This window comes from Daucus carota, chromosome 9, assembly GCF_001625215.2.
Source record: "Daucus carota subsp. sativus chromosome 9, DH1 v3.0, whole genome shotgun sequence".
Taxonomy (NCBI): Eukaryota; Viridiplantae; Streptophyta; class Magnoliopsida; order Apiales; family Apiaceae; genus Daucus; species Daucus carota.
This window is the reverse complement of record NC_030389.2, coordinates 32,184,801-32,197,764: the sequence shown is the minus strand read 5'-3', so window position 1 is coordinate 32,197,764 and position 12,964 is coordinate 32,184,801. Positions and strand designations below refer to the sequence as shown.

Here is a 12,964-nt window from a genome sequence, read left to right as displayed (position 1 = left end):
TCATAACGTCTTAGGACTCTTATAAAGTGTTGTATAACTCTTAAAACTACGCGTTCCTATTTGCCTGTGGTGAACGGAGTGGTGCTTTTGTGTTGGAACAAGATATCCACCAACAAATGCTATAACTACTGATAAAATGAAACCAAGTGGGAATCCAATCCCCAGTCCTGCCCACAAAAACCATGATTCCTGTTCACCGTCGTTACCCTCTTCGTGTGCATATAGTGTTGGCTCATCTTGTGAACATTGCACCCTGGTTTCAATCCCACATAATCCCCTGTTGTTAGCAAAATATCGCGGATCATTTATCTTGTCCATTTGTCCACCCCGCGGGATTTTACCACTTAGCTTGTTGTTACTTACATCTAACAGGGATAGTTGCTTTAGCTCCGTAAATGATTGTGGAATTGTACCCGAGATATTGTTGTTAAATAGGTCCAAGGTCTCTAAACTCTTTAGATCCCCAAGATTTTGTGGTATATGTCCCGAGAGTCTGTTATTGGACACGTTGAGTAGTTTTAGTCTCTTGGGATTTCCTAGTGAATCTGGAATAGCACCTGAAAGCTCATTCTTCGACAAGTCAATCAATTAGTAGATGTGTTGGTTATGACTTGATAGACCTTGTGTGGCCTTTTTCCAATTCACCATCAAGTCATTGATCTTGATCGAAAAGGGGAACATGCGACTAAATGATGTAACTGTAGCCTCAATCCTGTTCACAACTATGTCGTCAGTTCCCATGCCATTTGTATACATAATCTCATGGGGAATCATTTCTTTTAGATTTCCGAACTCTGAAGGGATACTTCCAGCAAGATTGTTATTTGAAAGATCAAGATTTTGGAGTTTACTTTGGTTGGAGAATGAGTTGGGTGCTAGTGAGCCATGTAGAGAATTGTTACGCAGAACTTGAAGGTATGTCAATTCAAAAATAAACTCTGGGAAATTACCTGTAATGTTGTTGTCATGGAGATCAAGATATTCAAGACTCGTCAGATTCATTAGGTCCTTAAGCAAGATAATTAACTTTCTGGAATCAATACACTCCTGTTAGAAAGAATCTTGATAGATAGAGTGGGATTAGTTCGACTGATGTTCTCTTCAATACATTTATGTGCCCAAATCAATCCTCAGGATTCAGCCTTGTGCAGTGAGGCCTAGAGCTCTTTGGTCTCAACACTTATGATCTTTTGTCGCGATCAGTGACCATTATTTTTTTACTCGGCTCATTTCCAAGATTAATGTGTTTGCATAAGTGAGTATGCAGTTGCTCTTCCAAGTTTGATGCAGAGGTAGGTAAGATAATTTCCAAAAATGAAAAAAAATAAAAAATATCTATGAGCTTAAGTTTTTGATGAAATTAAAAGATGAATCAATTTTTTAAACTTTTGTGATTTTTTTTATAATTTTACATTAAAAACATAAACAGATTCTAATATACAATATTTGGAATTATGATAATATATATATATATATATATATATATATATATATATATATATATAGGGTAGCACTCCATAACATACCCTCTTATATAGAGTTACGTAGCACACCATTATAAATATACACATAATATATATTCTATTATATTTTTTATGAAATATAATTGCAAATTTTGATTATTAAACCGAAAACGAAGTTATACAATTTTTTTATTCCAAAGATCATCTAAAATTATGCAATATCTTAACATGATTCTATAATAGAATAATAATCATCCAGAATTATTCTGTTGTAGAATCAGTTTCGAAAATATACTTTTTCCATCAAATTTTAAGTGTTAAATTACTTAAAATAGATATATTTTATAGTATTCTATATTAGAATCACGTTTTATATGTATTTTATAACAGAATTTATAATAAAATTGATGATTTTAGTGGCGCACTATGTAACTCCATATAAGTAGTCCCTCTCTGGAATATATATATATATATATATATATATATATATATATATATAGAGTAAGGTTCGAGGGAGAACCATTTTATCAAGAGAACCGGAGGATCCCCATCTAGACCGTTAATCCACACCAGATTATTAATTAATGATACTATATTCTAGTAATGGCAAATCTGTAATAATTTCAAAGTTATGTATCATTGTTGAGGGGTATATTGATGTTAAAATGGTAACAACTATCAAGTTATTAATGACAATCAATAACAATTTAATGCAAATCAAATCAATATCTTCCTATTTAAAAAACGCTTACCTCACTCTCAAAATAAATAACATATATATTTTATTAGAATATTACAAAGAATCTGAATATTATGAAGAAACAATAATTAACTTTAATTAAAATCTCTACGTTAAACGAAATCTATAATTAATAATTTAAACTAAAATACATAAATTTACAAGTATATGCATCAGTCCTGAATGTTTATAAATATAATTAAAGGAACAACTAACGGAATCCAACATTAAATTAATATATACTGTTCATTTTTAAAAAATCCTTATACTACAAGTTAAAGAATACTGAGATTCTGTTATATGTTCGACTGTATATTTTGTCAAATATTCAAAATGTCTTATGTATTACAAAATCATTATATAAAATACTCTAAAGAATTTTTAGATTCTATTAGGTGATTTTTTAAATCTAATAAGTAATATAATATTTAAATATTATAAATTAAGTTATTATAGAAAAATTAATATTCAATTATAGTCGGAGTTGTAGATTCTACTATGTGTTTTTTGCCAAATATATACAAAATATGTAAATAAGAGCTTGAGATTTTTTTTTTTTGTTATATTAGATCTTAATAATATTTTTTTATTAAGTGAGTGTTTAATAAATTTAAGCATGTTTTGATTAAATTAGGGATTCCACTAACTAATTTACTACGTGTTCCTATTATGTAATAGTTCTTATTCTACTAACTAATTTCAGCGTATTTTTTGTTAAGTATTATTACACGATTCTGCTACGTGTTCGTGTTATATGTTAGGTGTTCGTCTAATCAGAGAACATCAAATAAGTATTTCTTTTAAATTTTTTTAAAATAAATACTTTAAATAAAAAACTTTATTTTTTAATTACATTTTTAGATTTTAGTATGTGCTTGTCATTAGATTCTACCAAAACAAATAAATCAAGTCAAAATTAGAAAAAAAAATAGAATTAATTACTTAATTGAGAAATCATCAATGTATTTTTATGAACATATTTTTAAATAAAATATAATTTTGTAATAATAAAAATTCCAAGAATCATTCCAATTTATCATATTCTCGTAAGTATTTTAATATGACTTATTATATTATTCAACATTCAAGTAAGTGTTCTTTGTAATGATATGCTATTATAATTCAACTTCAATTCCATATATCAAATTAACTACCATAATTAAGATTTATAAATTTGTTTAAATTAGTGTTTTCGTGTAGAATATAAAATATGACAAATAAAATTTAGTTCACTATTTGTTCAAATACATGTGATGTACAATTATTAAAATTTAATTAAGTATTTTATTTTGGATTCATATAAGTATTTTAGTATCTGATCAAATTTGATCAACTAAATTCATTTATAAACACGAAACTAGGTACATAAGTTATGATTCTTCAAAGTATTTTACATGTTGATCCAATATAAAAATTAAATAAAATATTTTTTCAATAAAATCTTTTAAAATTTGAAATTCAAATTTAATATACACTAAATGCTTGATTGATTGATTAAGATATGGAAAATATAGATTAGGAAATTAATTAATTACATATCTTATTAATTATGTTAATCAAATCATGTATATATATTGTCAAAAATGGAAAGTTGCTCAAAAGAATCTTTATTTTCAATGTCCAGATATGCCCTTATACTGAATTGTTAATATATTAATATTAAATATCCTAATTATAGTAGCCATTAGATTAAAATGGCTGATCTACGGTAGATATGCTAGTTCTCTCGATAAAAAAGTTCTCTTAGGATCTTACTCCTATATATATATATAGAGTGAGGTTCCAGAGAAAACCATGTTATCAAGAAAACCGAGGAACCCTCTTAGATACCGTTGATTATTTTTGTCATATTTAATCATTTCCTATATAATATCAATCAAATATATATCCTAATCTAATACATACGGGGCAAAATCGTAAAGAATCTGTTGCTGATTAAGTAACAATCTCTTATTTTTGGCATGTGCCACAATTCAATCAAAGCACAAAATAGTCTGAAAATCATTACATATATTATCCTCTGAAAAGAATCTTTCTCACCGTAAGAAGAAGACAGCCACGTTAAAACACCATGCTCCATCAATTCAAGGTTTATACTACGTCTCATTATCATGAATCTTTAAACTTTTTTACAAAATTTACTTGTTATCACATTCGTATAATCTCCAGAAGCGTCCAATCTTTTTCGGGAATTCAATGGCGGAGAAGAATCTCCGTAACAACACCGGCCTTTTGTTGGTTCGAGTAAAACCTATCGTCTTAAAGAGAATCGTGGGCAATCTTTTAGTTGGACAAAGGAAGTGCCTTGTTGATGGTTGAGTTCCCATGTTGGGGTAGACTTCGAGTTCCCATTTTGATTATTGGATTTTTGGGACTGATTCAAGTTGTATATTTGTTTTCGATCTTGCCGTGTTTTTGCTTGTTCAGAATACTTCCGCATTGATCATGAATGTTGGTGGGGTAGGTAAGAATTGGTTGTTGATTGCTTTTTCGTGATCGATGATAAGGTTCAAGTGACTCTGATTAAATTGGTCGGATATGGGGTGGGTTTCTTGGATGTTGCATATTATAATCCCTTGAAGTTGCAAGCAATGAAGGAAAATGAAGCTCAGAAGAAGGCACGGGACGCTGATGAGGAATGTTGAAAGTTGTTGGAAGAGGAATAGGAAGAAGTTGGGAAGAAGAAGAACGAGGCGGAAGACTGATTGATGAGAAAATTGGTTCTTCTATGAGTTCCCAAGTCTGAAGGATAAAATGCGCAAGATGTGCTAGAGGATAAAATGCTCAGGAATCTCCACGATCTAAACATTTCAGAGGATTCTAATCTAGGTTCTGAAGAGCTTTTGTTTTCCTCGAAGGTCCCCCCTTTTGATTCTCTGCAACATGAGTAAAGACTTGATGGATGTTGATCAGGTTCTCCACGAGGTGGAAAGCTTCAATGATTCTAAATGATCTCCTCAGAATACTAGGTTGCTGGAAGTTGATCTTGAGTTAGTTTTTAGGTGTTCTAGTTTGTATTCTAGTTATGTTTATTGTCAACCTGGATTCTCTTTTGTTGATCTTTTGATGGCTAGCTGGTTGTTTCCCAGGGTCTCTATATTCTGAATTGTATTCGCTTATCAATATAACCATAAAAAAAAGTGTGCTGTTATGTTTCTAATTAGAATCAAATTGTTTTTTAAGTATATAATTTATAAGGGTTCTATTGTGTGTTCACATGTTTAATTAGTATTCTATGTTACGTTAAAGAATCTTTAATAAAACATAATAAAACCTTTAATAAAAGATAGTAACATACAAAGAGTATGACATAAAAAGTGAATAATATTAATCATGGAGATTCTTTAAATTATTCTTTATTCTAATCTTTACCGCAACTCTTTAAATCACACGTGGAACTATTCTTTGTGTCTTATTTGGATTCCTATTACGATTCCTTAAAAAAGTTTTAAAAAAAAACTATTTCGTCAAAAATTCAAGGTTTTGATAAATGTTTTATATAGCAATAATTTTTGAAAATTATATTAGATGTAATTTTTTAATGATTCATTTTTTCTAAATTTTATAATCTAAGATTCTCTAAGGTGTTTTAAAAAGTGATTTTAGAATATATAAATTAAAATTAAGGGTTTAAATATTAAATAACTTATGTCAACAATATTTAAAATATTTATGATGGATTCTCTTAGCATTGAAATTATATATTTTTAATAAAAGATTCTTCCAACACTAAAAAAAACATGACAAAATCGACGGTCAAAAACGGTCAGTTACGTTCTACAACAATCAATTTTAGACCACATTAATTATTTACAAATTTATATAAATAATAAAGTCTTGTATGTTATCATGTTATGCATATAAAATACATTATAGAATCTCACATTAGTCTATACATAAAATAAAAAATCTTATCATATAATAATAAAAAAATATTTTATTATAATTTAAATATTGCTAAATAATTTTTATTCATTTTTAACATGTATTATATTAAAGTTCTATTTAGTATTATTTATTTTGCTAGAATCTTTGGTTTTATTAAATTCTTGTATGTTTTGAACCAAATAGATATGGTCGAAAACTAATCAATGAAATATTAAGAGAAAATAAATTTTTTAATATTATTTGGTTTTCTAATGTATTTACTGAATGATTTTGTAAGAAATTTTCTTAACTCGTTATCAATTTAAAATAACTTATAGAATCTCATATGAGTATTATACAAAAGTTTAATAAATCTTATCACATATTTATAGAACAGGCTTGATTATATTTATCTTTTCTTTTTAAATTATTATATTACTAAGATTCTCTTAAATATGCATCAAAACACATAATGAAATCTCGTTAGTATGAATATAACACGTGAGGGAATCCAATTACACTTAAACTGAAATATCTCTCCTATAGTTAAATGAGAAATTATTTTTTCGGATTCTGTTAAGAGATCTCCTACCTACGACAAAAAAATTTTATCTTAAGATTCTTTAAAATATTGTCTTAAATAATAAATATCAAAAGAGTCTCGAAGATATTTTTGTATGATTAATAATAAATATTTGTGCCATGTAGGATTCTTTTAAAATTTGAGAATTTTCTTGTATAAATTATTTACCTTATGATATTTTTTTGACTATTTTGACCGAATTCCATTGAGTGATTTCCTACATGCGAAAAATGTAATTCATATCAATGTGTATTAAGACTTTATTAAGTTTAAAATTTTTAAATATTTATTTTCAGAAAAACACTTAATAGAACAATACGAGTGGAAGACTTTAATTTTTATATATAATTTTCATCAAAAGAATCTGCATAAAAATATGCATCAAAACACATAACTTAAATCTTATTAACATGAATATAAACACTTGAAGGAATCCAATTACATTTAAACTAAAATACCTCTCCTATAGTTAAATGAGAAAATATTTTTTCGGATTCTATTGGAAGATCTCCTACCTACGACAAAAAAAAATCTTATCTAAAGATTCTTTAAAATACTATCTTAAATAATAAATATCAAAAGATTCTCTAAGATATTTTTTTATGATTAATAATAAATATTTGTTCCATGTAAGATTCTTTTAAAATTTGAGATTTTTATTGTATAAATTATTTACCTTATGATATTCTTTTGGTTGTTCTAATATTTTAAATAATTTCTTTGAGTGATATTCTTTTGACCGAATTCCATTGAGTGATTTCTTACATGTGAAAAATATAATTTATATCGATGAGTATTAAGACCTTATTAAGTTTAAAATTTTGGAATATTTATTTTCAGAAAAACATTTAATAGAACAATACGAGTGAAAGATTTTAATTTTTATGTATAATTTTCATCAAAAGAATCTGTATAAAAATATGCATCAAAACACTTAATGAAATCTGGTTAAATCATATTAGTATGAATATAAACACTTCAAGGAATCCAATTACACTGAAACTGAAATACCTCTCCTGTAGTTAAATGAGAAAATATTTCATCAGATTCCGTTGAAAGATCTCCTACCCACGACAAATTTAAAATTTGAAATTCAAATTAAATACTGATTGATTGATTGAGATATGGATAATACTGAAAAGGAAATCAATTAATTGCAAATCTTATTGAATGTACTGATTAAATGCATTAAATATATTACCGATTGTATGCATTAAATATATGTACAAGATTACTATAATATCCCTTGTGAATTAGATTTGATTGATTTTTTGATAAATCATAATTTATATTATGATTATAAAATCAACGGTGATTAAGTGGGTTTCTCGGTTTTCTTGATAAGCTGAGTTTTCTTAGGATCTTCCTCCTATATATATATATATATATATATATATATATATATATATATATATATAGAGTGGAGTTCTGTGGGACACTATTTTTTTGGAGATATTGGAGTCCCTAAGATCCACCATTGATTTTTAAACAGATCCAAAGGCTGAGATTTAAGGATTGAAAAAAACGGCTGCCAGTTATTATTTTGTTTTTGAAATCTATTCACCCGCACGACTCTGCCGAGTTCAGCCCGCATCATCTGGTGAAGGACACAGCAACGATATCAACCATCCTCCACTTTCGCGCTGTGCAGCCCTATTTGAAGGACGGTGTATACCTAATCTACCCAGCAATTTGAAGGTCGGCGAATACTGTGCAGAACAAGGCGAAGTTGGGCGACAATGACCTCTGGTATGTCCTTCAACTGAGATGCATGTCGTTTTAGGCACCCTTACTAGTCTGATTTAATGAAATCATGGGGCGAACTGATGTGGTTGTCCTGCATTTGCACTGTCGTAGGGTTTTGCTCGTTTTGGGGCTTTTTTTTATGTAAGGGTTTTGTGATGAACATGAGTTTGTGAGTGTTATGATTGTAAAATTTGGGCCTTTGGTTGTCTGGTAAACGTGGGTATTTTTAAGTTACAAGATATCTACAGTTTGTTTTTGTTGTCTGGTATATGTGGTTGTTTCCCTGTTTTTAGGGAGGTGTGAAGAACATGAGTTTGTGACAAATTAAGTGAAAATTATGTTTGCCTCCAGTTTGGGAATGTATTCTGTAAGCATTGTTGGGGGAGGTGTACTGCAATTTGGATGATGGGGAATATTCCAAGGTCTATTTGTGTGATGACCTATGTAATGTTCCGGCTTACGTAAAACTATACTTATTTTGGTACTTTTGTGTCCTGTCATTGCTTCATTGCGACTTGCTACTGTGGTTGTTTTTTTGGTTAGTGTTTAGTAGCTGAACACTATAGTGACTGAACATGTAATTAAAGATGGAATTTTCTCTGGACTTGTTCTGCATTTTGCTTTCTAGTTCTGCGCTTTGTGTATGCTTTATTTGAAAATGCTATTGTATATGCTGCTGTTGAGCGTACTTGTTTTGGGTAGATATGAATTTCTGGAATTTTTGTAGTTGGCTAGCATTGTATTAAGGTGTTTGAAATGAGTCTTGCAAAGTTAATGCTAATCTTTGTCGACTCATTTGGATAGATCGAAGGAGAAGCAGCAGACTAATTGCTAGCCCATGGTTATACAATTGGACGAAGAAGAAGCCCGAATACGTAACTATTGATGATGATGGCTCTAGTGGAAAGTATCCTGGAATTGTTTCGGGGGGATCTTTACTTAGGAAAAAGGTAAGCGGTAGCGTGGTTGGCAAGGGGCCAGGTGAGGTGACCACACCGTTGCCAAGATTGGACATCCGCAGGGAAAGGATGGAAGCAGATGAAATGCGTCGGAGTGCTGCGGACGAAGAGGATGACGAGTTTATGACTCCAGAAGAGCGCTTTGGCAGCTCAGGTAAGAAGACTGCAGGACTAGATGTTGGAAAGGACGGATGCTCCAGGTTGTCCGCGAAATCGCGGGTTTCCACGGCTTCTATTGTAAAACGTTTGCGAATCAAGGTAAATAATTCTGCAAGTAAAAGTATTTATATATTTTTGGTCTTTGTTTAAGTAATGAATTAAAACAGTGAGATTACTTGAAGAGACCAGAAGTAGACCAAAATAAATATATTAAATTCCTTGCTGCTTTAGCCAGAAAAAGTCCCACAAGTCACTATTTTAGTGTAAATGAGTTTTGGTGTAATTTTCTAGAAAAATGCTTCAATTGTCACTTCAAAACACGAAATTAGGGAACTCATTAATTTTGTGGTTATTTGTTTGGTGACGTACAGACTCTGCAGAACAGTAGCGATGGGCGGGATGTCTCTGGACTTTCTAAGCCTGAAATGCCGAGAGTAGGATCCTCCTCCTCTAAAATGCCTGAGGTATTGTCAGTAACAGAGAGAGTCAAGAGTTTTGTGTGTGTTTAGTGTCATTGATGTGCATTTTATTGTTAAAAAAACTGTGATTATATGCTGCACTCTAGTTAGTCGGCATGATAATGTACTGCAGTAGTATCTGAGTTAAAAACACACGGGCATCTAACCTGTTATTCTTGTGCTTAGAGACAAGCCTTGTATTTCTCAGGAACAAAACCTAGATCTCTGTGTACATATAATACTGGGGGTCGGGATGTTTTTTTTTGTAACCAACGATAAAGAATATAATTAATACAACTCATTGATCCATGTAAATATACAAAGCATGTCTGTCAGATTTGTATATGAAAATATGGTATGTTCTTGGAAAATAAAATGTAGGGAACACTGTACGAACCAGGGAACATCAAATTCAAAACTTTTAATATGAACGTCCTCAACATAGGTAATTACAGTTCCTAGATTCAACCAGCTAACCAACAAATCTGTGTTCTCCTGGTCTTGCAATTTTGTGAAGTGAGTTTCCGTTCACAAGTTTGGAGTGACTTAATAATAAATACAATATTGCATTCTGTAATCCACCAATATCTTGCACTGTCATAATTTGATCCATTTGTAGTCCAGATAGGATTGTGAGTGATTAACACTGCCAAGGGCCCTGCACATTGTGTAAAATTTTATTAACAGTTTGTAGTAATATAAGGTTGGTGCCAACTTAAAATGCAGTATCGATCCTTAAGGGACTGCTTCTAAACTTCATGCGGGCTTATATAGATGAAATTATCTTGCAATCGTAATGATCTATGGTAATAGTTGGTTCATCTGTGTGCACTATACAGCATTTCTAGAAAAGCATTTCACTTTAAGTTCTGTATTAGAATGTGCAGTAGGATCTTCCAAGCAGACCAAGCCAAACTGTAAAAGAAAATATCAGGCACTTATTATAAAAACCATTATATAACTTTTAATATCAACGCGACGTTGTTCTTCTATCTTGAGAACTATCGGCAGCCGTATCATCTTTAGACTTTAGTTTGCCCGGAGTAGGATTGCCACCACAATTACACTGCAGGACTTTGGAAACGACATTGCCCCTTCTGTCGGATTTTTGACCAGACTTACGAACATCAAACCCACCTTGCCGCCCATATTCTCGATAAAAAAGAAATGCATCTTCTAGAGTTGGAAAATGCTGGTTTGTTTGTGGTTTATAAATATCGTCGCAAGATGGAGTATATATTTTAGCCCCACTAGGCGAGATGAACACTTTTGGAGCAGGCACTTTGGGATACTCACGTTCAACATCTATATTGCTCTCCTCTTCAACATCCTCAACACTTTCAGAAGTTTCACAATCGGAATCTTTGTATGAATGCTCGGAATCCGAACTCTCGATGTGGGGGACATCTTGAACACCTATCCATGAAAAAAGATATTTCAATACACCTTTAAAATTGCAGCATAGAAGCACATGTGCAAAACTTAAAAGCCGAAAGGAACATTATTACAAAGCAAATACTCATATGGGCAGTAACACAATTGCACGATTCACCACATAAAAATCAAAAACACAAACTCCATATTCGACTGAAGCATATAAAAAATGTGCGGAACACGGCGAAATAAAGCCAAAACCATGTGCAGCACGAAAAATACATTAACCATAGATATGTCCTGCATGCAGTACATGACCTACAATGAACACAAGATGCAATGAAAAAACGCAGAAAAAATTACTTGCTTCGGCCTTCTTATTAGACATTAGACGATTTAGACAAAATGATCCCGTATTAAAGAAATTGCCTCCGAGTTTTGAAGAACACAATCTGAGAAAATGTAATAAGAAATGGTTGCGTTGGCGCAGGACACTACTTCTTCAAACTCCCCTGTAAACACACTGCGGCAGTTGTAACTGCCTGATACATTAGGCACGCAACAACTTTTCAAAAAAAAGCACGGGTGGTTTTTAGATAAATAAAAAACTAAGAATTAAAAGATTAATCAATAAAACATTACAGCCCTTGGATGTAACACAAAATGGAAGGCCAAGATTAGGACTCCAAGGACTCCAAACTTTATAGGACTCCATATAACTTTCTTCTATATATATATATATATATATATATATAGGGTGACAATCTAGAGAGTGCACCTTATATGGAGTTATAGAGTACACCCGATCTGAACCGTTGATATTAAAAAAAAAGTAACGGCGGTGATTAAACCTATTAATTACCTCTTAAAACAGTTGGATCTAACTTTAATTTTGACAACTATACACACAGAAGCTATACACACACAGGAGCTATACACACAGAAGCAAATCGAGACTCTACTACGCACAGCAGAGGTTCAGAGATTCGAACCACGAAGCTCAAAAACAAGCTCGAAACAAGGAATCGAGCTTCCTTGTTTAGCAAATCGAAGGTTCAGAAGCAAATCGAAGCTAATCGAAGCTTATCGAGATTCAATTTTGTTTTGATAAATTAGGGTTTCAAATTAATCGAAGGTAATCAAAGCTAATCGAAGCTCTTTTTGTTTGTTTCAGGTGATTTAGAGGAGTATTAACAGCTTAGAAGATGCTCCGCCGAATAGGTCAGTAAAACTCCAGAGAATTGTTCAAAATTTTATATTCTACAATAGAATGTTGTGCTTTAGCTATGTTCGAAACACAGATGTTCCACAATAGAAGTAATTTTGATTGTTCTACATTAGAATAATATCATTCTTTATAAAACAGAGCATGTTTATTAAGTTTATAGAGCATTATTCATTATTTTGCATCTGTAGTAGAATATATTACAATTTCATAAAGTTTGTGCTACATTAGAATAAAATCATTGTTTATACTACATAGCTTTTTATCTTCCACAGTAAAATATATTACAAGTTTGTCAAATATGTTGTATATTAGAATAAATTCATTGTTTATAGTATAGATTATTTTGCTTCTTTGGTAGAATATGTTACTAGTTAATGAAGTTTGTTCT

At 30.9% G+C, this 12,964-nt stretch overlaps 2 protein-coding genes across 2 annotated transcripts; one reads left to right on the top strand and one right to left on the bottom strand.

Moving 5' to 3' along the window:
* LOC108201424 (receptor-like protein 46) lies at window positions 1-1,002 on the bottom strand. Its single transcript, XM_017369709.2, has 2 exons — window positions 621-1,002; window positions 1-557 (listed from the first exon to the last, which is right to left on the bottom strand). The coding sequence occupies exons 1-2, from the start codon at window positions 1,000-1,002 to the stop codon at window positions 1-3; spliced, it is 939 nt and encodes a 312-aa protein (XP_017225198.2).
* A 7,232-nt stretch (window positions 1,003-8,234) lies between these two features.
* On the top strand, window positions 8,235-10,169 carry LOC108202309 (uncharacterized). Its single transcript, XM_017370699.1, has 3 exons — window positions 8,235-8,401; window positions 9,203-9,615; window positions 9,888-10,169. Exons 1-3 carry the CDS (start codon window positions 8,392-8,394, stop codon window positions 10,023-10,025), a joined length of 561 nt encoding a protein of 186 aa, XP_017226188.1. The 5' UTR covers window positions 8,235-8,391; the 3' UTR covers window positions 10,026-10,169.
* Window positions 10,170-12,964: the final 2,795 nt, after the last annotated feature.